Source organism: Embiotoca jacksoni, unplaced genomic scaffold (genome assembly GCF_022577435.1).
Source record: "Embiotoca jacksoni isolate LCO1_2020_lvr unplaced genomic scaffold, fEmbJac1.0.p SCAF_31, whole genome shotgun sequence".
Classification (NCBI taxonomy): Eukaryota; Metazoa; Chordata; class Actinopteri; family Embiotocidae; genus Embiotoca; species Embiotoca jacksoni.
This window is the reverse complement of record NW_027185383.1, coordinates 1,709,743-1,737,489: the sequence shown is the minus strand read 5'-3', so window position 1 is coordinate 1,737,489 and position 27,747 is coordinate 1,709,743. Positions and strand designations below refer to the sequence as shown.

General features: G+C 40.9%; 1 protein-coding gene across 5 annotated transcripts in view; it reads left to right on the top strand.

The window, feature by feature from the left end:
- Positions 1 to 27,747, top strand: part of ctnnd2b (catenin (cadherin-associated protein), delta 2b) — a 182,138-nt gene that overhangs the window by 34,295 nt on the left and 120,096 nt on the right. For 4 of the 5 annotated variants that reach the window (XM_069164419.1, XM_069164418.1, XM_069164421.1 and 1 more), the window contains exons 2-3: positions 6,327 to 6,463; positions 26,597 to 26,709. In XM_069164419.1, the coding sequence (XP_069020520.1) occupies positions 6,332 to 6,463; positions 26,597 to 26,709 (245 nt within the window). In that variant the 5' untranslated portion in view covers positions 6,327 to 6,331. Of the gene's footprint in view, positions 1 to 6,326; positions 6,464 to 22,952; positions 23,056 to 26,596; positions 26,710 to 27,747 lie in introns of those variants that run through there. The other variant, XM_069164422.1, reaches the window with a different exon arrangement.

Genomic DNA, 27,747 nt, shown 5'->3' with positions numbered 1-27,747 from the left:
GATTATACTTCAGTGAAATAAAGCCTTTAGGCCTAATCCATATTCAAAGTCTTGTCTCTAGCTGGGCTCTGGGCCTCTATAACCTAGTTCTGACGGCTGTTATTGGGGAAAGCTGCTTTGTACTGGTCAGTTGTGTGATGAGGGCTTGGACACGGTCTGTTGAGTTGACCTATATTTGGCTGCCTGCCCTATCCGCACAGTCAAAAGCCAGAGCTTCTCTTGTGTTTTGCTCTGCAGGGAAATTGGGCCGCCAGGCATCCTCTTCGAATCCAGTTCTCTGATCCATGTATTGTCAAGCGGAAATATTTAATTTCAGAGACCTTACAGGCCAGAGTGAGGCTAGGACTCACACTGCAGAATCAGAACTTCATTCAGCATCCGTGTGGAGGAGTTTGTGGCATTTGTGCAGGAATGTGTTTCTTTGTATAGTGCTTTTACATAAATAGTAACATCCGCATGCCGATGTGTTCACAATGACAAGGCTAAAATGCTGCTTTATAACAAAAACAATCTCCGTCCACACAAGGGTTTTAGCGGAACTTCAGAACCAATGTCTGTCTATACAAACAACCCTGATAATCATTTGACATACATGAAACAGTGTTTGTGATTTAAAGAATGCTTTCCCTGGATGTTGATGTAATCAGTGGATTTAGTTTGGGATTGTTTTACTTTAGTGTATGTGCAAGTCAAACGTGTGTTTGGTAGAAGTTAACGACAAGATTTTTTACTTCGTGCTGTTTACTCTGGTTTGATAAAAATCTGAACCCTGGAGGATGGTAATGCACTTGTTAGGCGGTAAATTATACTACCTGCATGCTCCCTTTGATGGTACATGTAGGAACACTTTTACTTTTGTTGTTGATCCTTCCGTATGTAAAGACTGATCGGGGCAAATTTGGGCTTTCAAAAGTTGTCTTGGCATTGCTCAGGACCATAAAGTCATTGCTACATTTATCTCACCAGGCACCAGCTCTAACTGGCGTTACCCAACACCACCACATCATGTAGGGCATATAATGCTGGTGAGTGGAAATTGTTGCAGATCAAATACTAGTCTGTGTCCTGTGTATGTAGGCAGTACTAGCTTTACAAAATGCAGTATTTAACTGCACAACAGCTGCTAGCATAGACAAGGTCAGCAGCTCCTGTAAGCTGTGTTTGATTAACCACTGCAAGTCAAGATTGATGGGGTTAGGGTTCGTTTTCTTCACAAAAAGGGGTCTCGTGATGGAGGCTTGACGAATCACAAAAGGGCACATCATGAGTAAAAAAACAATTATTGACAAATATTTCGTCAAAGGCCAAAATAATGAAGGAAATGAAAATTGTAATGAGATCAAATCTGAAAATTGGGGAAGATGGAAAGTTGAGGGACCAAATGATAATCCACCCTGAAGGAAGCACAAATCTCTCTTTCAATTTACAAACCTTTCGAACCATTCCAGTAGTTATCGATACATTTTACCAAAGGTTTAAAGTGGCAACGTCGTGGTGCCACCAAATAAAGTCAGAGAATCTGCAATCGCCAATAAAATATCTGGAAATTATGGATGTTTCGACCCAATATTATGCCAACACATGTAGTGAAATATCAATGTCAATAGGATTTATCCTCAGGGAACCATGAACATCTACCAGACTTTATGGGAATCAATTCAGTAGTCAATGAGATATTTAGTCTGTACTAAAGTGGTGAACTGACTAACATCACTATCCTTATAGCCACACTACTAGAATGGTTAACAATAACTTCTGTCTATCTTACTAAAGGTTTTAACATTAGAATCCATATTGACCTTCCATCCACAGAAAACTGGAATTTTAGCATCTAAAACATTGCTTTTCAAAATCACACTGCAGAACATGTCCTGCATTTGAAAATACCTCTGATGTTCTAGTGAACAGGGGAAAAAAAGCTTTTTTTGTTTCATTTGGCTTTAGTCTAATGTTATCTAACAGGACTTTCTTCGACACCTTCCGCTGGTCCTGTCAGAAAACAACACTGTATTTCAGAAATGTTTCTGAAATCAGCAACTCACACTGAGGATGGCAAACACGAGATAAAATATAGAGATGTGGTTTATTGAGGCCTGTGCAAAGATAATGAGTATATCACGGCTGTGCAATCAAGACTAAGTATGTAAAAGAATAAATGGACTGGACAGCACCTTAAACAGGATTATGTTTTGAGATGACAATATAGAATGAAAACCAGCAGCAGGTCATCGCTCAGATCTACAAATCAAATGTCAGCTCTTTAAAAGGTTCTGTTTGGGAAGATGTTGCTGTTACCCCTACGTTTTACATTTTCATAAATACCAGTCATGTAGCTGGTCTGAGAATGGACCATGTCCTCTGTATTAACACTGCATGCATGACTGCATGAGTCATGCATAAATGCATAAATGCATGACTCAGTATGGCTTCAGTGGATGCTGGATCAAAGAAAACAGATTTTATTGAAGTGAGTTGGAAAGCCTCCAACTTCTCCCTTAAAATACCAAATCGAGGAATCTGCAGGATCTCAGAATATGAACTCACTTTTATTCATGTGCTCTGATAGTACTTTTGAAAGTGATGTTAGTTCCATTTTTCGGTACTGACCTAGTTTCTCCCGCATAGCATTTTGTTTGCAGGATTGTCATTATATTTGATGAAGAGATATTTAAAAAACTGAAGCTTTCCAAACTACCTAGTTTTGTAATTGTCTGGTAGAAAGCTAACAGGACAGTAGCTTCACACAGTTTTTATTCAAAAGAGGTATTTGTACAATAAACTTCCGTGTTATATCTGTCTGCAAACCTTTTCAACAGGTTAAATGGTGCAGCACAGCTAGTACACTATGATAGCATCCTCCATTTTGGACTCTCTCTTTAGTTTTTTTGGTTCGTCAGCACTGTCAAGACTGTTACATGTTACAGTTCATACCACCCCCCCGGCAAACAAATCCACTGATCACTCTGATTACACTTAAAGAAACAAAGGGACATTCAGTCTGATGTTAGCCTGCAGTGACCAATTGTGGCCATAGGGGCCGCTGTGCAGCAAAGGTTACAGACTCCTTTCCCAAAACTTAAAGACAGGTATGTTTGGCACATAAACTGGATATAAAAGTGGAATTAATATTCCGGGTCTGAAAAGTTGGGCCCTCGACTGTAATACCCCCGAGGCTCTGGCTCCATCCATTCAACTTCTCAGTCAGATCCACCGCTTGCTCCTCTCCAGCTCTTCCAAATATGGTCACTTGTGGCTTCAAAATAGCAAGATGGCTTTGGCTGAAATGCTGAACTTGAAGCCAGTGCCTGATTGACAAATATATCAGCCTACCACAACTACTATGATCCAGGGCCCCTTTCTGCTAACAGAAACAGTGGCAAATTTGAGTCTGATTTGGGAGACCGATTAGGATTAGTTGAGGTGGGAATGAGAGTGATGACATTGTGTGTGTGATGTGAATACAGACAGAACAATGATAGAAAGGGAGGAGAAGTAGGCAGGGTTGATTAAAAAAAAAAAAAAGAAAAAAAGGTAAAGTATTATGCAGGATAATTATTTGCAGTTGGAGAATAAAAAAAACCCAGAAAAGGAGGGTTGGCGTGAAGAATGTAAAGCATTCAGTGGTGTCAAAGGGCCAGATAAGCTGCATGTTTATTAGGCACAGTGCATGAGCTCAGAGTATTGGAGAGGAGGCTGCCGAGAGGGCTCAGGTGCACTGTAGCATTACAGGTTCAAATCCAAACCGCAACCTTTCGGGGCATCCTCCTCCTGTCACCCTCCACTGGACGCTGCCTAATAAAGCAGAAATGTGCTGAAAAGCTGAAGAGACACTGAAACAGGTCAAGTACGAAGAAGTGGGCGGGGGAGGGGGGAGGCAACGAGAAGGAGCAGGGATGCAATGGGGGAGGAAAGTAGGAGGAAAGTAGAAAGGTGAGTGGTGATGAAAAATTTAGACACAGTGATGAGGGAAGGGTGGATGGAGAGGAAGAGGAACACTTTTCAAAATGGAAGACAGGTACAGCCAGGTCAGCCATATTAGCAGCCTCCAGTGACCAGAGGTTGTTGCCTAGCAGCATGCAAGAATAGTTTATCCTATTCTTTTCTCGTATTGTCTCATCTCTTTTTCCCCATCACCCTCCTACTCCTCTTTTCTCCTCACCTCGACTCCATCTCTCCCCCTCATTCCCCCTGTGCTCTCATTCCATTTTTACTTTCACCTTTCCTTCTCGTCCTTCCTTGCCACTCTTATCCCTCCGCCCTGCCAACACGCTTCCCTTTTCTTACCTCGGCACCAGGCGGGTGCTGCCTCATGCTGGCAGCCAGTTGTTGTGTGTGTGTGTGTGTGTGTGTGTGTGTGTGTGTGTGTGTGTGTGTGTGTGTGTGTGTGTGTGTGTGTGTGTGTGTGTGTGTGTGTGTGTGTGTGTGTGTGTGCGCAGATTCCTCATGACAAGCCTTTCATCTGTGTGTAAAGCTGGCTGATGCAGCCGTTACAGCAGCTCTGAGCTGCATCAGGATTACATGGCACATGTGAAGCCCGTGTCCTCCTACGCTTGGTCAAATACAGGATGACACATGGCATCAGCATGGAATTTGAATGTGTTTATGTGTGTGTGTGTGTGTGTGTGTGCCAGTCCTTCGGATGCCAGGACTCTGAAACGAAAATTGTGAAACTAGGTTTTGACTTTTTTGGCAATCAAATCATTTTATATCATGTTTTGTGTTGATGTGTTATTGATGTACGTGATCAGTTAATGCCATGGAAATATATTCATATATTAGTCTTACTACTATCATGACAACTGCTGCTTTGACTTGATTTGAAGATCACTGCAACTGATACTTCAACTGCCATCAGTGTGACAGCTAGTAGTTGTAACATCAAGCTTCCTCGCCTCATCTCCAGTTGTGCATAAAATGTGTCTCCCACATGCTTACACTATGTCACGTACTTCTGTGATTTGCAGTTAAACAAAATACGTGGACAGCAGTAAAATCTCACTTCATTAATGAGCTTGTATTTTTATTTTTACAAAAAATGCTTCCATTAGACAGATGTAATTGGTACTCCAGGTGGCTTAATATCATGACATTTGTTGTCATTAATCCCATTAAAGGACAGAAACAGTAATTATTTTGTCCTACTATCATGTTTTTTTTGTATTGTATTCTAATCTCTGCCATAGAGCTCCGTTGTTGTCCAAAAACACATCTTTTAGCCACACTGTTGCACTGGTCACATGTTCCTTCATTACTACGAACACGCGCACTCTATTTTATTTTGGGTTAATCCCATAAACGAGCCAAGTTTCTGCCAAAAATACTCACTAGAACACCAAATATGTATTAATCCGCAGCTTAAAATAGTCCCCAACAATGTTGAGTACACACGGATTAAACCTAGTGTCCAGCTGTTTGAGGAAGTTATTTAAAAATAAACAAATAAATATTAAAGTATATATTGTCAAACTTTTAAAGATTAACATTTTCATCAGAAACCCATGGGGTTGGGGTTGAGAGTGACACACTGTAGGAAGTACAGCTGACACGTTAACGGTTTTAGTCTTTTCAATGGAAATGCCCAAAGCCTAAAAAACATAGAACTTTTCCAGTTTGTCCTTTAAATCTGATGTTGGTCTGCCTTTATTGTTGCTACTACTAACAATACTAATGGCATTATATTAATATGCAAGCTCCATTGGATGCATCTGCTGTGTGCCACATTTGCATGGCACCTTTTTAGTACAGTTGCCACTGTAGCACTGCCAATGCTTTTATTTCTTCACTACAAATTCTGTTTCTATTATCTCTGTTGAGTTTGCTCTCATAGACTTTCTGTTCCAAAGATGTACTGGTGCATCTGTCCAGGATGTGTCAGGGCCCTGTTCCAAATGCATGCTGGGAGGAGCTGCGGCTCCAAATGACCCTGAATATGAATATGTCAGAGGGAAAATGAAAATATATTTCGGTAACAGAAAACATCAATAAATACAGGACACAATGTTGCACTGGAATCAAATGGTTAAGGGATTATTGGTGAATTAGAAACAACACTATTACAGTCCAGTGAATATAGACAAAGTTGAGTGGCTGGTGTACAAATTGTAATAGCAGCACATTAGCAGGTGGGTTCATCAATGACCCTATAGTTTGCTGTATGTGTTAGCTAATGTATGTGTCTCTCAGCATTCACTCCAGTGTCCACATATGTGTATGGAGAGTACAAAAGTGAGGGAAAGTGTAGGTGTGACAGCGGCTCAGCCTAAACGCTGGCATGTCAGAGTGTCTTTAATAATAGTAAAAGAGTTGCATGTTGCCTTGTTTTCCAGGAGGAATGCCAGTTCCTGAGGTGGCGTCTGACACTGCCAGCGCTGCCACCATGTTGAGCCCCGTCCTCAACGCCTCCAACGGAGATGGCTCCGAGTCGGAAACCACCTCCGCCATCCTCGCCTCCGTCAAGGAACAGGTTAGAAGTCCGTGAGTGTGTGTGTGTGTGTGTGTGTGTGTGTGTGTGTGTGTGTGTGTGTGTGTGTGTGTGTGTGTGTGTGTGTGTGTGTGTGCATGCAACAGACACAGAGGGATGAAGTATGAATACCAGAAAGTGGTGAGGATAATTCCTCTAGTCCTTTCAGGGCGACACGAGGCAACGGTAAACAGTAAACACTGATGATTGAATGCCCATCTGAGCTAATGTGTCACAAATATGTCATCACATTTTGATCTGTTAGCAAAGAGCCTCAGGCTACAGCTTCTCTGTAATTTTGAAAATACCCTAATGTGGTGAGATGCATCATTCCCCCACATTTTGTCAAAGTCTGAGCAGCTTTGTTGGATATACTGCGGATGAAGAAGCATCAGTGGAACAAGACAAAGTCACCTTGACTGTTGTTTTTTTGTTTTGTTTCAGTATTGCTAAGATTAGGCATTAGAACCAGACTGTGTTTGGTGTTCATTATGTATTAATGAAGGTCAGAATATTCATCACACTGCTCAAACGTGTCTGAATGTGTTCATCTATTTTAAATCCTCTTCTATTTTTCACTCATCGATACAGAACTGAGGTACACTGAGTTTGAAAAATACTCCGTGTCAGGTGCAATGTGATGACTTAAACACTATACAGTGGGTCACATGTTCTTTGTGAATTCAGTTGAGACAACAGACAGACAAGTAGTGTACTGTGTCCTCTTATTGAATTTATTTAATCTATTTTAAAACATTCAGCTTTTTCTTGTATTTTCAACATTTGCATAATGACCATACACTGGCCATATAACATTGCACCAATCTGTCTAAATCTGACACTATTCCATACATAATTTCACAATATAACCAATAATTGTTGACTAGTACCAAAAATCAGCGTAGTACCAGGTTAATAAGCTGCAAAAGTTCTAAAGGGGTAGTCACAATTGTAGATGTTTTAATCATATTTTTAGGTGAGTAAGCCAACCACTTGAGGTGAACACAAACAAGATCTCCTGCTGGTCATAACATTTTTTTAAACCAACTACTAAGAAAAAAGCTTTGGTTTTATTATATCCTTCACCAAAATAATGGCCAGTAACACCACACATATTTGGAATTGTGCCACAAAAGTTGGTTTGATATGTTTGGTAAATACTACAGAGAGTTAAATCAAACAGTGGTGCATTTTTCAGTTGCAGGAATCTTATCTTATAAAAGCAAAATGGACCCGGTATGATAGTTAATGAAGGGCAGGAGTTCAAAGCTAAAGCTAAACTACAAGAGGAGCAATCTACGTGGTATTGCACTTTATATACAATTTTATAAACTGTTTACAAGAAGCAATCAAATAATTGTGTGAGCTGTGTTTCATTAATCAATCTCCAAGCCTTCGGCATAAGCTAGCAAAAATAAGTTATTTCTTCGTGGAATGTAAGACTGCTGCATCATTTTTAGTTACAGCTGCGTGAGCTGGACTCATTCATTTTGCAGACGATTCAATTCTGTATGTTGAAGCCTAACATTTGTCTGCAGCAAAATGTTGGATTGGATGGAAAATGGAGAGACAACTTTCAACTTTCATCTGAACTGTATTGTTATCTTGAGTTATCACTGAGGAGCGTTAATGCACCAAATTTCATGTTTAATCCATCCAGCAGTTGTCTGGATATTTTAATCTGGACCAAAATGACGGACAGATGGACCAATAGTGCCAGAGAACAATCTCACTATTACTGTTTAAAACCACCAGCTTACTCTATATGAGGATAAATACCAGTCAACATACAGTCAGATCATAACAGATTAAATATGATGTTAGTGTGACATCTCATAATGTATTTAAAGGGGGAAGTCCACCAATTTTACACATCAGACACAGCAGTACTCTATTTACAAATAAGCCCCCTGTTCAGTGGCTTTAGGAGAAGTACTTCTTATGAACCAGGTATTATTTGCATTGACACTGGTGACAGCATTGTTATTTGCCCTGTTGATAATAAAATACACATTTACCCCTTTAATGAAAATCGAACCAATAACGGAAATGTTTGGAATCAGAAGTATCAATATTTTGGTTTCGAGCCGCACACCATTACTAAAAGGTAGCGGTCGTATCCGAACTCTGTCCTTCCTCATCTCTGCTTCAGGCTAGCGGGTTCATTTGCCACGACTAGCGTAACCAACCAATCTGTAGCCATTTGGGTTGCTGTGTGGGTGATGTAGGCAGCGGGTTTTTACAGAAGAATGCACAGAATAAAACCAGTGTCACTAGAGGAGGGCTGTGCTAAATCCGTAGAGTACTCTTCTTTAATGACAGGAGATAGCAGTGCCAGGGATGTTTACTGTGGACTAGTGGACAGAGAAGATGAGCAGAAGCTAAAGATAGCCAGTGAAAATGCTGAAAGGAGACAAATGTAATGGATTCTGCATGTTTTTGACTCTGAAAGTTACTACGAGGTTCTGGAAGTCCATTCTTAGTCAAAGTAGGTCATGTAAACTTGGACATGCACGCACACACATACACAGTCGCACAGGTCACGTACACACTCACTTACAGATGATCTAGGGCATGGTAATGGCCCTCAGATGAGAATGTGTAAAAAGAAAAAAAGCTGAAGCCGAGAAGAGAGAAATGGAAGGAGTGTTGGCTATTTGAAGACGAATAGATTATTGCTCACTCACTCCTCCACTTGCGTCTTCCATCCCCTGCAAGCTGGATTTTTTTTTTCTCTATTTGGTGCTCCTGCACCATGCTGAAGTTATTTTTTAAGCCAGTCATTTGTCACTTCACTTCATCCCTGCTTTCACAGTGTGTAATTTTTCAATAAGTTTGGGCTGATGCCAGTGTTTGTTACCAGGCTCTAAAGGAAAAACATGGATGTATTTTTTAGGGCGATGTGGGTACCGCACACACACACACACACACACACACACACACACACACTAAAGCTCTCTGTTCAAAGACAAGGTCAGGCATGTGAGACCGAGAAAAGGCTTCACACACACTTGGATGCACAGACATGCGGTCTGCAGGCATACAGACATGTGTACCCGCTGCCAATCAGACTCTTTTGCCTCTGCTGAGTCACACCAGGGGATCCCCGCTGCTGTTTTTTCCTCTGTTTCCTTCTACCCACATGAGATTGATTAGCCATTCGCCGCTGTATTTATCACATCTGTCAGCTTTTGTCCTTGTAGCGTTCATCATCTCTGCTGTCACCCATCTGCTGTTAAGGGAAGCACAGTGTGAAGTCCTAAAGAGTTTAATTCCAGCGTGAGACATGGCCCATTTGAAATATCTGACATATTGTCTTATTGAGTGACAGATAGAGTGAAAGCGGCAAAGGGTATTGATTAGCTGTCTTTTGCTTGCAGGTCGGTACTGTTTGACAATCCAGTCAGCTCTAAAATATCAAGATGTGATTTTATGTGGTTTTAACCGTCAAGCTAAAAAATAAAAGGCAACACAAGGTTTTGTGCCAGTAAAATGTGAGAAATGCAGCACGGCTAAATATTGGTGCTTTGTGTGTTCGCTCATGTAAAATGTATTTTATTGTGTTAATCTTTAGAGGCACAAAATAAAGGAGAAAGCTGTGGAAACAAATACAAGTAGTGATTTAGCGTTGCTGAAGGACGACTGTGGCAGACGAAAAGTGAACTTTAACATCTGGGAAAAGCAGGTGTACATTCTGGAATACGTAAATAGTTCAGAGTATGACAGCTGTGAAGATAAATTCATGATTTGAATTACTTTAATAACACTACATATTCTGAGTCACCCTCTCCCTCCACTGTATGTAGAGATCCAGAGCTGAAAACAGTCTTGAACAAAGGCACTATTCCCTCCTGTTTGGTTCACGTTTCCTAAGAACTACAGTGCTCCTTAGTGTTTCTATCAGCCCTTCATTGCTCCAGGGATTCCAATATTGATTGCATGGTTCGTCCACCACTTTGGCCCAGACTGCAATATCTCAAGTACTATTGAATGGATTGCCATTACATTTTTTTACAGACATTCACGCTCCCCAGAGGATGAATCCTAATGATTTGGTAAACCCTGACTTCATCAATAGCCCCATCTGCAGGTCAAATGTTTTCAACTCAATATCTACTTCAATGGCTGCAAAATACACAACACAAATATTTCCCTCTCTTTTAAAATGTAGTCACCATGACTTTAATCATAACAGCAGTGCTCTGAATCTAATTTTCTGAAACAGTAAGGCAACTCAGTTTGATTATTATGGTCGGTCCAAGTTAGTATCAATATTAGACTCATTTGTGTACCATAGCAATTGAAAATAAGATTTAATCTTTGTGTTCAAACTTTAATTCAGTCATACACTGTTTTTCTGCACTGAGATTATTAAGCTATTCAACAAATATTTATACAGATAAACTTCCTCTTTCAGGAAGAATTTACAGTTTCTGTTCCTAAAATTGTCTTCACTTGAAGTCCAAGTTGTAGTTTCCAACTCGTCTCTAGCCCACATTGGAACATATGCAGTGGCACATGCAAATCAGATGCACTGCAGCTGGGTTCATTTACATATGTAGTTTTAGTAAATACCCAACTAAATTGGAAGATTGTTGGGATACAAAATTGTGTTCCCCTGATGATAATTTGCAACAGGCTTGGTGAAAATTCCCTCACTTCACTTGCTCACAACAGACAGTTAAATTTGACAAATACACGACCGCAGTCACACAACACTGACATCAAAACACAGTTAAGCTAAAAGCTCATTGTGCTCCTCGTTAGAGACAGCACACGTATGATCTTGTTCTGTTTGTTCCGGAACTGGAAAACATGTTACATTACAGCTATAACCTTCATGTCCGTGATGCCGGCAACATGACCACCTGCTGTGTTCTTACAAGCCACAACAGCGGTGCAGCATGAGTTAGGACAGAGACGAGATGCTGCTGCATTCTCTGCCTCGTCGGATGCAAAGAGGAGAAGTGAAAATGAGCCTGGCTTCCTAATGGTTATTAAATCTGAATTTTTAGGCCAATTCTGTTGTTTCTGCTGCTTCTCAGCCGCTGGATAATTAATGTGTATCATGGTGCTCAGTGGAATTATTCGCTCCAACCCTAACCCGGCAGTAAACAGGTCCACTCAGGTCTGACCTGCAACTCATACGAAACCAAATTAAAAGCAGTTCATGTTTTGGATAATTGAAGTTATACCTTTACTTTCTCCATACAGCTAATTAAGTTCTGTATACTGTGCGTAAGCATCCACGTCCCTGTGAAAAATACTGAAATGCTTTTAATTGATCCCATTTTCTGGAAATATTTTGCATAGTCCATTTTTAATACTTCCGATTTCAAAACACAAACTCTCATTCTACTTATGATTGGTGTTATGTCATACGAGATGATAAAAAACAGGATTTATTGCTCTTTGAAACAATCAGCCTCATGTACTCACTCTTGATGATTCATTAGGTTCTTTTATTGATGTCTTCGCACAGCAGCCCTCTGATAATAATGGGCCTTTCCTCCCCTTCTCACCACCACTCTGCGTTTGTTTATTAAGGTTTAATTAAGATTTGTTTAGCATCGGCTAACTCATTAAATTACCAAATATAGTTATCTTCAAAGTTCACAACACAGTTAGATATTCATAAGAAGTGGTTTCAAAGTGGATCAAATATTTATTTTATTTTGCTTCTTATGCGAGGGGGCATGCAATAAAAGGAAAAACAGAATATTTAAAGGAGAGGAGAGAGGGGAGGGCTTTTTTTGGGAGGGATGTGGGTGTTGGCATTTGAAAAAGTATTTTTCGTTGTGTTATTTCGAGCTAAAGAAAGACTCTAGGCCAGAGCACCAGAGTGGAAACAAGACAATATGTCTGATTTCTGTTGTATAATGCAGCTGTATGTGAGTATAGTATGCTGTATGTGTATGTGTATGTATATGTACTGCTTCCTAAGCATCTCCGTTTTCAGTTTTTTGCTCTGCCTGTTGAGCTTTCAGCCGACACTTGTGGCCAATTTACCATCAAAATTCAATTTTTTTTTTTTTTAAACAATCAATTTCAGACAGAGATAGACGGGAATGGTTACCATGTCAGCCCCACCGATTGCCTTTTATTCCTCCTGTAGAGCTGGAAGATTTCGCAGCCTCAGGCAGCTTATTAAGTCCCTTTTAGCTCCGATTTGGTTGAAAACAAACAACTCATCTCATCTTATTGTTTCCAGCTGGCTCTTAAGATGAGAATCCTGTAAAGGGACTGTTAAACACGCATTTGATGGCTACATATATGCTGCCATGCTAAAAGACTGATGCTAAAGCTCATTTTGCGTATCAGAAGCACCAGACATTGGTTTAAAATAATTTGCACATTCTCTTGAATGAAAGCTACTCACCTGTCGCACAAGCTAAAAGAGTTTTCAGCTTCCAGATTTGCTTCGGCATTGTTTGAACTACTGTATATGTGAAACAGTGATTCCTGCACTGGCCCTGCCTCCCAATCTATAGACTTCACAACGGGATGTCTTGAAAATAAAACTTTCTTGTAGCCAGTAAAATTTTACAAATATGAAACAGTCATGGATCAAAGAGAAAGACAGTAAGATAATAAATCGACCTCATTCACAGTTTGATGTGTCCAGTCAACCGTTTTGTGGCTGTTACTGGTCAACTTGCTTTTCAGACAGTAGGGGAGGTTTTTTTGATGCAATACTGTGAGAAAAATGGGTTGGTAGCTGGGTGTAACTGGACCCAAGATGCGTAAATACATGGCTATTGGTATGCCCCATCTGTTGTTCCATCCTGTGGGGCGTAGATCTCTGGTTCATTTTGAAACTATTGGAGTAGACTTCAGTCGGTGTTGGGCGAAACTCTACCATTGCTGTAACCACATTTAGAAAAAAAAAAGAAAAAAAAAAAAAGCTTCAAGGTCATCACACTTAACCACCGACTCTGGTCCCTGATTGGTCCGCCCTACAGGGTGGCTGAGCAAATGAGAACTGTGTTTCTAGACTATAATCACGGCAAAGAAAACTGAAGCCATGAGCAATAGTTTGGCAGAGCCAGACTAGAGTGGTGGTACTGTACTCAGCCATAAACATCCAAACCTGGCTTTTGAGCAAAAACAATGTTTAACTCTGGGTTTTCTTACGCTTAGTTTGACCCTCTGCACAAGTGCATCAGTGTTCCACCTGCTGGCTCAATGGCAGGATGTCGAACATAATAAAAGTCACCTTTCTGGGATCACTTTTCATTCACAATACAAAGAGCAACAGTCAACCTTGCTTCAATATGTCTCCTCAACAGTTGTACAGACACCTTTTATGGATGTGGTGCTCTTTTAGGATAATGCTTTTCGGACCAGTTAGCAGCAACGACGAGCCCTAACCCTAACCCTAACCCTGCAGCGCTTCGTATCCATGCTGAAGCTACATATCCTCGGCAGAAATGAATCTGTCACCAGGTGATGATCCATACAGCAGAAGACAACAGCATTGTTCATACATTTTTAAATATTACATTAAATATTCCTGTTATGAGAGGGAAAATGTAAGAATAGCGTGTATATCATTCTAACATAATCCTGTTTGATGCTTAGCTTGTGTACGCTTTACTTTTTATGATTAACCTGTAACCTCAAAGACTAATGGAGAGAGTTGATGGTTTTCTTTCTTGGCGTCTAAAGTACTGCAGTAACATCAGTGAGCAATTTAGCCAGATTGGCAAATATTTGCAGCTTATGAAGACAGACACAGATATACAGAGCATTTCTCACACTTACACGGTCTTGTGTTTTAGGTTTTGGAAAGGAGAAAAAAAAAAAAGACAAATCATTGCTCTTACAGCCCCATGTGCTGCGCTTCAGTTGGAAGAGATTGCAGTAAATATTTACGGTGGCTGAGCTGAGACAAGACAATCACTGTTTGGAGGAGGCATTTTAGTTGGCATTTGACTGCACGTAAGGCCTGTTTGCATACATGTGGTGTTTTCGCCCATTTCACAGTGCCTGGGAGCTGTTTGTAGCTTGAAGTGGCAAGCAGTGACAGGGGAGGTAGAGCAGTGCATTATGGGTAGGCTCCGGAATGGCCAAGGGGCTCTTACATTTGGCAGCTCAATCTCTTTGTCAACTTTCCCTCTGCTACCTGCCAGAGAAAGAAAAGTGGGTGACTGGGAATTGACAGGCAAGTGAGTCGGGGTGTGTGTGTGTGTGCGCGTGTGTGTGTGTGTGTGTGTGTGTGTGTGTGTGTGTGTGTGTGTGTGTGTGTGTGTGTGTGTGTGTGTGTGTGTGTGTGTGTGTGTGTGTGTGTGTGTGTGTGAATGTGTGCGTGGAGTCGAGCGCTCCAGATTTGACTCGTGCTGTATTATGCAGAGGGATGAGCAGACGGCAGACACTGTGAAGGAGAAGATACCAAACTTGATATTTCATGAGCATACAGTAAGTCTGGCGGTAGATGTTAATTATTTGATCAGATGCAAATGAGGAAAGGCAAAGATGCAGCAATGTGGTGTGAGCTGGGAGCTCATGCATTAGAGAGCACAGAGGATTTCACTCTACCAGTCCAATTTCTCTTTCCTCTCTTTCCTTGCTCACAGCTTCAGTTTTCTTCCCTGTGATTATAGTCTGGAAACCATGCTTTTTCTACAATGTGCATGTAGCTTCAGCAAAGGCAGAGTTAGGTCACATAATGGTGGTCAGTGCTGATTGGTTTAAGGTTGCTCCAATAGTTTCAGAATTAACCTTTTAAAAACACACCTATTTTTTAGGCCTCTGCTCGAAAATTGATTTCATACCCATAATAAAAAAGAGCATATCTCTGCAACCACAATAAAAAAAATCATTAAAAAAAATATTTGTAATAATAAAGGGAACACTTTTGAGATATGTTCAGACATGTAAATATCAGTATATATGCCCATATTTTAATAATAGTTTTTCTAAGTCTTCTCCCTGGCCCCCAATTGGGGCCCTCTAGGGCTTAAAAGGTTAACCATCCAATTTGGATGCAATGACTGAAAACGATTGAATGTGGCACGTGACCCGACCCGTATATTCACCCAGCGAGTTTGGTCTGGTAACACCAGGCTAACATTTTCCACCCTTCCGTCCACATGTACAGATCATTTCCATTGAAAGGTTGAATTGTAGTATATGTATGGGAGAAATATTAGTGATATGTTTTTGTCCAATTTCATGTCTAAGCCACAACAATTTAATGTTCATAACAAGGTCTCACGCTGGTTCAGAGCAGCCCAATGTCATTCACAGGGCATCAAATACTGCTGTTTCGTCAAAGCCATTGTTATTAGAGAGATACAGTAAGCACATGGTGCCCTTTGGTGTCGGCACTGTGACAACCTGGGTCAAAGAAGGGAGTTATGTGACAGATGTGAAAGAATGACAATTGTCACAGTTGTTTTCTTCCTAATATTATTTCCAATAATTAATATTTTTCCATTTACCAATAGGATTGTTTTCCCTGCCATAAGCCACACCAAGAGGCTTACTGACAAAGTGTTAACGAAATATTCATAGATAACAAAAATAACATGTTGACTTTGCATAAAATAATTAGACAAACTTTACAAAAAAGGTATCATTTAACAACAAATAGGCACATTTTTAAAAAGTGTTTAAGCAAAAGACAGATCGAGCTGGTAAGTCAGAAACACTCCTAATTTGGGGAGCAACCAATCACAAGCTGGAAGGCCTCCTCAGGGAGCCAATCATACTAGCAGATCAGATTCATGAATAAAGTTGAAGTTAAGGAGCACAGAGTATACAAGTTAGTACCAAATCATAGACCACAGGGGAAACTTTCTGTAGACAAAAAATACAGAATATCTGCAGAACTAAATCACTGGCATCCAGTTACTCTCGGTTTCCTCTCTGATCTCACATTGTCGGGAGACGGGAGCTTGTCTCTCATACATTCATGGAAAGTGCATATTAACAACCGTCCTTGATCAAAGTGCATCCTGTGACTCATTGCTTTGGCGTCACTGAAAAAGATGTGAGCACATTAAGTTCCAGCATAAATGATCTTTCTCTTGACTATTTTGGTGTTTTTTGGTGTTCCTTGTAAAGCAGCATTTGGTGTTGAGCATAGATGTATGCATTATAAAAAAAAATAGCATCGTAAGGTCATGGTTATTACTTTGACAATACAGAGAACACTGAGTTTAGATTTGGTAGTTAAAGCTCTGCAAGTTGAACGCAGGAGTCCAAACCCATGAATACTGACCAGGATGCAGCTCGCCCAGTTTACATTTGGGATCGCAGCTGAAGCCCAGCTAAACTGTGTGTAATCTCAACTCAGAGGTCTGCAACAGAATCCTCACTGTATATTTACAGGATGTAATAACTACTCTGTCACTGCTGTGTTCATTGTTCATTCAGTTATATTGAAGTTTAGCCTGAATTGCAAGGATCCAAAAGTACACAGAGGAAGATAAAGTCAGGGATCTTAACTTTACCGTCAGACAGACCAAACTGAAGTTTGACTCCTAGAAAGTATCACACGGAGGCGCTTCCTCAAGAAGGACCTGAGATCCCCCCGAACAAACGAAACATCAAGTGTGGTGGATTCTCAAAAACCGGAGGACCTAGTAAAATCTAATGTCTTTGACTGTATGACCAGTTCTGACCTGGTCAGTGTGCCTGACATACTCTGCTGCCTGTAACATCACTGATCAGAACATTGTGTTTTTTTCATGCTGTTGTTTTGTGCACCTGTGCATTATTATTGTGCGTTAATTTGGTCTCTTTCTAAACAACTGCCCTCTATAGTTGTTTATTGGCATTGCTGGCATTTTTTAACCAACACTGCTCTGAGACCCACCCTCCAAAAAATATGGAGACATTAGTGGCAAATTATAAATTAATTTTAAATTGCCCAGGTAATTAATGTAGGGTTCACGTTGGATTTGATCCACCCAAATTATTGTCACTTCATCTTGGTCAGATAGCAGGACAAGACAGATCGGATGGGTTATTACTCTGCTCTGACAGCTCTGAAGCAAATTTAGAACAGCTCATTATTTTTGATGATTTGGTAGCACGTTTGAAAACTAAATGGGTCATTAGTTTCCTGGAAAATGTGGAAACCTTTTCTTTCATAACACAATAGTATAAAAAAAAATATAGGTAAAATTTGATCAAAATAGTTTTCTCAATCGACCCAGGCCACAGATATGCTTGCTTTAAACCTCGCATTTGTGCGCACACACTCGTCTGTTTGGAGCAGTGATTGTGCAAGTCTTCAGAAATGACCATGATGCCTTGGTTACTTGACCAATAGTTTCATTTCTACATACCTACGTAGATTCGTGTCCAAACAAATCCGCTCCCAATACATCCTCAATACAACTAGTGGAGCCAAACGCTTGGAGTCGTTTAGGCTCGATATGGACTTTAGAGGAACAGGAGTGCAGACAGGAACACAGATCTGTTGTGATCTTTCCACTTTGTTGTGTTTGTGAATCCATCAAGTGAAACGAAGGTCAAGCGTTTATATCTGCAAAGCTGCTCATACGGAACTGTGATCCTTTAGACCTGAAGATAGAGAGATGCAGAATACTGGATTGACAATCCTCCCAGCAACAGCCACTAAACGGAAACAGAAATAACAAGACCACGAGGTGTTTCAATGTGATTAAAGCTACAGTGTCAAGAAAACTGGAGAATTCTCTGCTTTCAGATGTTTACCTCGTGTCACGGCCTTGAACTTTCTACATCTTTGAGGTTTTCATTTGCCCTGCAGTTTGAATAAACAATTTTACCTTAATGGCAGCAGAACAGTTTTCCTATTTTGCAGCAGTGAAAGCTCAACAAAGACACAGCGCTCTGAATATTTTACAGTTGCTCATAATTCATGTCCCTAACCATGTGCTTCAAACCAGTTGCTTTGGGGGCTGGAAGCAGAAACAGAGGTGAGGAGAGGAATTAAACCTGCTGCAGCTATCGGAACACAAGACAGGTGTGTCTGGTTTGAGACAAACATTTAACTTGTATCCAGAGGGAACTAAATCTACTTGAATCTTTTGTACCCAACTTTGTAGGTTTCCTCTTCTTTATCCGATTCATACATCTTCCCTCCTGCTCCCCTGGTCCTCATCTTTCCATCCTCATCTTTTGCTACACCTCGTGTTGTTTCCTCCTGCCTCAGGGACAACTTTGTTACCAATTGGAAGTACTTACAAATTTTCGGTCCTAAAAACAATAACTGTAGACAGCAGCGGCCTTAGCTTATACAGACACTGTGACATTTTCCCATCGAACAGGTCCCCCCGTCTGAAACATCGAAATGCCAGGCGGACACCGCAGGGCACAATTAGACCGCTTTACACTGGAGAGAGAGGCGAAGACAGCTTCGGCTAGGACACACACACACACACAATCCAACGTAGCAGTGCAGCCCACCACTGTCCTGCAGTCATTCATTTTACTTTACTAATTGCCTTAATGGGGCTTTCAGGGGCCGGCGTGGTCCTGTAAGCTAGTGGCTGCACACTAACTCTCTGTCTGTCTTCTCTCTGTCTCCATTAAAAGGCTCCGATTGGAGCTGAATCTTTACTAATGCAATCAGCTGACAGCCACTTGATTATAGAACCTGCTCATTAAGACATAGTTAATTGTTTTGTCCTTTTCTCTTAATTGCTTATCAGGCTATGATTACACACACAAACACACACACACACATACACACTGATATGCATGTGCAACAATATGTTGTTGTCACCAGCCAGTGAGTGTTTTTTTCTATTATTGTGATGGCTATAGTACTTTATCTATTGTAAGCCCCTACAGACCTGCTTCTGCTATGATAATAGTCAGCAGAAATTATTGCATTTTTATGCAATCCAATATTAGGTTTGTTAAATTCCAGGGAAATTGAAAATGACTATGTATTTAGTCAGTGAGGCCCATGGCCTGATCAACTTCCTAAGAGTCCTCTGGCACTTTCTTTGTTTCCCCAGAAGCCAAGCAACCAATCAGCATTTTAGAGCCCAATTAGAAGTTGAATAAATAATTATTTGAGAATAATTAGCAACAACTTGGTAATTTTTCAGCAAAGATTGACAAAATTCACAAATAGGAATTGCTAGTTTGATGTTTTTTTTATAATAATAAACTCAATATTTGTTTCTTTTTTGACAGTTGGTCAGACAAAAACAAGCAACTCCAATATGATATTATGTTGTTTTTCACAATTTATCTTGTAAAAGTGTGTGTTTTCTGTTCCGTTAATTACTTAACAGACAGAAAACAATCTAATTTTAGATCTTGAGACTAGAATTTGGATTAAGGACATTCACACATTCAATGTTAAAAATTTCGAACAATTTTGCAGTTAATCAAATGGTGTAAATGCACATAAAATGGAGTAAATCTGGGGCTGCCCAGCCGGTAATGAAACCCAGGTGAGCCCTTTTTTAAACCATCAGATGTAACAACAATCATTCAGTTGGAGCTCCAATCAGCCAATTATGTGGCAGCAGTGCAACACATAAAATCCTGCAGACAGGTCGGCAGCTCCTGTTAAATTTCACATTAAACATTAGAATGAATAAAAATGTGATCTCACTGACTTTATCTGTGATATGATTGTTGGCAGACGGGCTGGTTTGAGTATTTCTGAATCTACCGATCTATTGGGATTTTCACCACAACAGTCTCTCAAATTTATGAAAATGGTGCGAAAAATAAAAAAAACATATCGAGCGGCAGTTACACAGACAGAAATGTCTTGTTGATGTGAGGTCAGAGGAGGATGGCCAGACTGGTTGGAGCTGACAGAAAGGCTGCAGGAACTCAGATAAGCACTCTTTCCAACTGTGCTGTGCAGAAAAGCAGCTCAGAATGAACAACACATGCAACCTGGAGGTGGATGAGCTGCGAGTGCAGAAGACTTTGCCGCATTCCACTTTAATCTGAACACACACATATATGGATGTTCAGAGAGTTGTGAATTCATATCATTTGCTCATATCAGTTGCAGACTGAAACAAGATGATCAAAATAATCCATGTAGTTTTATCTCTGTGATTAAACCTGTGGTCAGTCTGCCTGCAGCCAAACAGCCGCGTAACCTGAGCCAATGTAAATTTGAATAAAGAAATGACTGGAGGCTCCAGCTTTGCATGTGCAGAATGTATTTGGATGTCATGATTGGTTTGGTTAGTGTCATTCAGAGAGTGTGTACAAGTCAGATCAGGGGAACAAAGAAAATCGAGGCTGAGGACATTTTCACAAGGATTCTTGGCACATCATGGAACTAACTGTCGCTGGTTGGGAAACCATGGATTCAGATTTCGAGCCTGATTGTATCTGGGTAAGAGATGGTCGTTCATGCTTGTTTTTCATGAGGACCTCACCGTGTTTCAAGTCAAGACTTCACACACACTTTGTTCTGATTTCTTGTTACTATCATTAGCTTGATCGTTTAAACACTCTTTTAAGAGATAAAGTATTCAACTTGTATTTAAATTTACCATATTGCAGCCCCACTCGTCCAGTTCAGCAGATGGTGGCAATTTTGTGAGTCAACAATAAAAAGACTGGTTGGCTAAACTCGGCTGACAGCACTTTTTCTTTGCACTAATCTGCATTTTTATTGTTGTAACTATCACAGAAGCAGCAGGCCTTTAATTATTGATCAGAAAATCTGAATATGGCAACCAAGTCAAGAAAAGATTTTATAATGTTTAACAGGAAAACATGCACATTCAGCATCTAGCCCCACCTGGGTCATCCTACTGTAACATATAGGCTGTGGGAGTGTCTTAAACTGTAATACCCCTGAGGACCACTAGGGGCTGGCTACAAACATCCTCTGGCTACAAATAGACTCCTATACAAAAAGCATCAATTTCTTTCATGAAATACAAAGTCAATACATTTTTACTAAAGTCATTGTGGCGTCATTCGTTCTGGTGTTCCTTCTGAAAATAATTCCATAAAAATGAGATATTAGGCCTCAAAGAGAGATATGTTTGGGGGCGTGCCTGGTTTGATTGACATGCTTGGAGTGCAGTCATGTTGGCAGTATAAGTGGGCGGGGCATAGTGAGGACACTATGTCAGACCCATTGCTCCTCCCCAGATTGTCCAAAAATAGGGTAAATTTTGGCTCCAAAGAAACAAAATGGCTATGGTCTAAAGTACCAGACTTGAGGCATTAAAATGGCAGTTTACAAACCAATCAGTGATTTCACTAGTAGCTCTTTGGGTATTTGACAGCAGCAGTCAGCCACTGATTGTTTGCCAGCAAAGTTGAGCAAACAATAGTGTGATTTAAAGTACAATACAACTATTCCTGTTTGTGGAGCAGTTTATACTGAGAGACAGTGTAAAGCTTTGTTTTGTTACACTTTCAATGTTGTGGCTGTTCATTGCCTGAAACCTTATAGTTTGCTATCAGTCAACTACTTAGTTTCTTATGTCAGAGTTCAGAAAAGCTGAATTACAGTGAATTAAGCGTCTCCATGAGCACATCCAGTGAAAAAACTCATTTTATACTTGACTTTTGTTGTTAATGTTGATCTGACTGGGCTCCTGCAGCACATTACAGAACACCGTGATACTATAGATTGTAGAGGAATAAAACAAAAAAAGACTTGTTTGTTCACCTTCTCAGTCTGTACGGATAATATCCAGCCATTAGTCCAAATGTGTGTGTAGGCCATGTTGAAATGTGTGTGTCTTTTGTGTATGCTGGAACAACTAATGTGCTTCTTGTGCCCCAGTCCGCTCCTTACATCCCGTCTCAGTCCAGAGAATTTCACTGAGGCAGAACGGAGTGTGTGTGTGTGTGTGTGTGTGTGTGTGTGTGTGTGTGTGTGTGTGTGTGTGTGTGTGTGTGTGTGTGTGTGTGTGTGTGTTGGCATGCTTGTGTGTCAGTATGAGTCTACTTTTGAGTGTGTGTGTGTGTGTGTGTGTGTGTGTGTGTGTGTGTGCCTGCCTCCCTCCATCCCCTTCTGCTTCCATGGTCAGATCAAAATCCCTCCTTGCTTTTCAGTGATGGTGGATGAGGTTAGGAAGGAGGAGGGATAGAGGAAGGGAGGGAGAGGGGAGTGCAGATGGTCTGGTCAGAGAGTAAAAGACAGAGAGGGAGGGGGGCAGAGAGTGGCTGGAGAGCTGCGGCTTTTTTGGCAGGGTCGGCTGGTGGGAGGGCCCATTGTGATGCAACGTTGCATAAATAATGCCATGGGGCTTCTAAATGCTTCGTTGCCATGGGGACCTTTGTGCCTCAGTGAACATTGTGTGTGTGTGTGTGTGTGTGTGTGTGTGTGTGTGTGTGTGTGTGTGTGTGTGTGTGTGTGTGTGTGTGTGTGCTTCTAGGCCCCTGAGGAGGGAGAGAGACAGAGACGGGGAGAGAGAGAGAGAGGGGGCTGAGTTGTAGTCAGCTCAAGTGACACTTGTGGTTTCTCTCTCTCTCTCTGTGTCTTTCTTTGGGTCTCTTTTTCGCTGGCTGTGTCCTGACCCAGGACAGATGAGTGTTTGGAGGAGGGAGAGGGAGCGCTGTTGTTGTCGCTTTTTGACCAGAGGGGAGCAAAAGACATGCGGGATACTTTGTGATTTTGTGTGTCTTTGTGAAGTATGGTCCATGTGAAGGTACGTGTCCTCACTGCTTACATTCCTCTCTCTTCCTTTTACTTTTTTTTTTTATTTTTTTTTATTCCTTTTTGCCTCTTTTTCACCAGCATTTTCCTCAGAATAAATTCCATCATGGTGCCTGCCTCTTCCTCTGCAGTAACAGGTGTCTGCCTGTCAGCCCTGAATTGGAGGGAGTAGAGATTGGAGGGGAAGAAGTGGGGGGAGGGTGGAGGGGGAGCTTTTGTTTGGCTGTTTTTAAGAAGACTTACATCTGAATTCTCACGGCTCACCATCAAGCCAGTTAGTCAGCCTCTCAGTGCACACTACCAACATCAAAAACACTTTTCATCTGTTCCTTCAGCTGCCACAGAGATGTTGCCTTGAAGTAGGTTTTCTTCTTTTCTTGTTTTTTTTTCTTTCTTTACATCAGCAGATTGGGGTGTTTAGATCGATTTGGCTGCATTATAAAAGTCTGCAGTTTGGCTGCATGCAGTGGTGTTTGAGATGTAAATAAGATATGCAGCTTTATCTCCGTCTATCTGCGGTGGCTGGTTTGTATTGGCATCAGAGGATTACAGCTTTTATCTTCAAATTAGCCTTTTAAGTGACGAGATCATAGACGCAGAAATCACCAATGTGCCTCTGGCGTGTGATTGGCTTCTTGCTAAAACTTCAGCAAATACTGTGATGATCAATTTTTGCCTACTGAGTGCTAAAAAAAAAGATGTTTTAATTTTTTTTTATTTTGATCCTCAGTGGAGCATAAACACATTCATGCATCAACCTATTAAAGGAAGTGTAAACAGAGGAGAGTGCAGACTCTCCTCTGTTTACACTTCCTTTAATAGGTTGATACTGTTAAACATCGAGAACAACATCTGCATGTTGTTCTCGATGTTTAACAGTCCTCACTTGAAAGACTTTGCAGTTTTTTTTGTGTTAACATTAGCAGACTGTGGAAACATTTCTCACACACGGTTACACTTTGTGTTTCACTGCAGAACATATCTGACATTTGTCAGTTTGCACAAAGTACTTAACTGGGCCATGACGTCAATGGGAAGCTTTATCTAACCCTGGCTCTGCAGTGGGTCTATATATCCACTATATGACACAGCAGCTTGCCCTCATTCAGCAGCGTGCACGTCCTCATGTGCAGTGTATTTATATGTTTGTGTGCGCACATGTATGGCAGACATGTTTCTGCTTACTGGTGTGTGTGCGCCTGTTTGTGTGCCCGCTTACCGTTAATAAAGAGAAGATGGTGCGTAATTACAGTGAAATTTGCAATTTGATTTGTTAACTTATTACATTAATGATTCATTAGAATCACATTGTATCATTATGATGGGGAGCCTGGAGCTGCCTGAGGCATCATCAGCATGTTAAGCTCCCACGGACCAGCGCTCTGCTTCCCATCAGTAGTCTCAGCCTGAGAATATGCATTAAGAAAGCACTATAAATAGCGTTAATGTGCTTTGTTATATTGAGGTCATTTCACATGGTAAAAAAACTAGGGTGAAGTTTGGTTGTTTCCCTGGCAGTGTTTGTGCAAACAGACTTTTATTCACTTTTTAATGAAATGCAATTGCTTTCTGAATATTTGAAGCTTAATTTGGCTCCATCAGGGCTTTTTGTCTTGCACAGTTATTGCTTGAATATAACACAGTTCACTAGGTTTATCAAAGGGACTTATTTTTCTTTTAGGAATGATGGATATAAATATACCTAAACTGTATATGAATATAATACATGCACTTTTTTTTGTTCCTATCTTTGTTTTTTGAGGAGCTCGGATCTCATTTAGAATAGCTCCTCTTTATTCAAATGCTGCCTTGGGAACAATGATTGATCGCATCCCCTGCTCTAACACAAGGTATTGTAATTATGTCACCTCCTATTATTCAGTGACCAACCAGAAACTGTGAGAAACCCGCACTGAGATCTGAATGCTAACTCTGAAACCAGTGCTCTGTATACCGTAGGTACTCTGTGTTCTCCATCTGATGTAAAACAATCCAGTTGGATTCATTGTTTTTTTTTTCACAAATTGGTAAAATCAGTTATGTTTAATGAGCTATAATGATCGCAGCAGCAGACACAAATACTATAATCAGCTGCTGGTTTGTTTGTGCATCAGTTAATTAGTGGTTATTCATCACGCATAAATTAAGTGTAAAAACAATGGGCCTCTTACAAGGACCATCCACCGGAATAGATAAACTGTTATGAAGTTGAAATACATTACTGAAGACAATTTTTTTGGCAGTTAGTATTTGGCATGCTCTAATTATACACACTCATATTTCAACAGCTGATAATTCACATCGCTATCCAGATTTCGTTGTCTCCTGGGTGATCCGATCACAAGTGGACAGCTCTAAGTCCAGGTGTGATCCGACCAGCTCAGACCACATTCTACTGCGTCATTCACATTCTTTCAGCTGTTTGTATGCGATTGTGTTCTTGGCCACATTGAAGGACGGCCTGCAGTCAACTCTACTTAAACAATACAGAAACAACATAATCCAATAGAGAAAAATGTCCTGCCTGAATCTGCCGAGTGCAGCTGAACTGAACAGAAAATGTGAGAGATTTGCTTTCAAACTGCAAATTGAACTGGCGGACTATAAAGCAGCTGTTTATTGAATAATATCTCATGGGGCCACCCTTTACAGCAGCACAGCTTTTACGTGGCAGGTAGGTCGTTCCAATCATCTTGGAGAATGTGCCACAGTTCTTGCGTGAATTCTCTCTCTCTCTCTCTCTCAGTGACCCATGATGTTAAGTTCAGGGCTCTGATGAAGCCACACCACCTGCTGAAAGACTCCTTCTCGTTCTTGTTTTTGTTCGTGTTGCTGAACGTAGCTTTTAATGACTCTGTCTGGGTGTTTGGGTTCATTGTCGTGCTGCAGAATGAGCCGATCAGATGTCTCCCTGATGGTATTCTGAGATGAATAAGAATCTAAAAATGTAAAACGCCTTAAGCTTTAGGACAATGCTACTGCATATGGAATGAGATTTAGGGCATTCATTGCGACTGAGGGAAGTGTGGTGTTTCTGCAGGGGGCGATACGCTGCAGCTAGTCTTTAACTGCGATGATGGGATCGACAATCACTTCCTTCACATTAACCAACACAGTAACAGCAGGATCCATACAGCGACAGTGCATGGATGATTTGTCAGGCGACCATTAGAGTAATGCTTTCATCTGAACCTGACACCTCATATCAGAAAAAATAACATAATCCATCTCCCAAAAAAACCTGTGGCAGAAAAGCAAATGTCACATTTATGACGGCTTTAGTTCTGTGTCACAGTTCTGCAACATGTCAAACTCTTCTCTGTGAATGTCTGGCAGTGTGAAGCTGGCAGACACAGTGCTATCTGGCCTGTTTTCCCACCACAGACTGCAGAGTCCATTTCACAATAATTACAAATGTGTCAGAGACAACGGAGCCAAAATAATATTCAGGATGACTGTAAATGTGACAGTAAATAAATAGGCAGATTGTTTTAACACTCTCTCCTTCCCTCCGTCTCTCTTTCTCTCTCCAGGAGTTGCAGTTTGAACGTCTGACCAGGGAGCTGGAAGCCGAACGACAGATTGTTGCCAGTCAGCTGGAGAGATGCAAGCTTGGCTCTGAGACCGGAAGCATGACGAGCATCAGGTGTGTGTGTGTGTGTGTGTGTGTGTGTGTGTGTGTGTGTGTGTGTGTGTGTGTGTGTGTGTGTGTGTGTGTGTGTGTCTAACACCTGTCAGATCCTCTTCTGTACACTCTACCTGTGTGTCAGCTGTGGCCTTGCAGGTGACTGGCTTTACAGCTGCTCACATTAGAGGTTCACTCCTTGATCTGTGTCCAATGTTCATCCGTGTCCTGAAATCCACCATTCGAAAACTGAAAGGATCATACATTCCTCTGGTGCACCAGATCCGTACCTTTCTCTCGTACCCTCACACTTACTACAGTAGTTATTTAGCAGAGCGGAAACATGGATTTCTATATTTGTTTTTAACCTGTGCCTGTTTTGGCCGAGTTTTAATGTGATCCAGCAGTTTATTTGGCATTACTCAAAGTTGTGTTCCCAAACCAAAAGTCAACTGTACGTTTCTGGTGACCTACACCACAGTCAAAGTCTGCACAGCCAAAAGAAACATTGGCAGTCGTTTAGTTTTGTGTTCTTAGCTAACTGATGAACGCAAGTCTGACGTTTATGACTCTTTTAGCACTGTTTTGGACCTCATAAAGGAAGTATCTGAATTCTTAGCTGATAAATGCTCCTTCAGTTGTAGTTGTTGACTTTACTGTTCAGTGCTAGAAAGCCAGCAGGGGGGTTATGTTTATTTAATGTTTACTACAGGAGAGTTGAGAATGAGCCTCAACAGTTTCAAAGCTGCATGTTACAAAACCAAAACAATGAGCTGAAAGATGCTAAAACACCATAAAGAGTTCAAGGGAACTGCAGACTCTGGTGGTCATTCTCTGTTGCTTTTTCGCCACAAGTGACACCTTTCATATTACACTGGTATTACAAAAATTTGGACTAGTGCAGCTTTAATATACTCTAAGCCAAGTTACGATATTACTAATAACGCAAGATAGGCAACCAGGCATGTAAACATGAAACATTATTGATTGGTCATTAGTGAAGTAATGTTTTCCCCCCTTTCGAGCAACACAAGAAACGTTCAGTCTACTGGTTTCAGT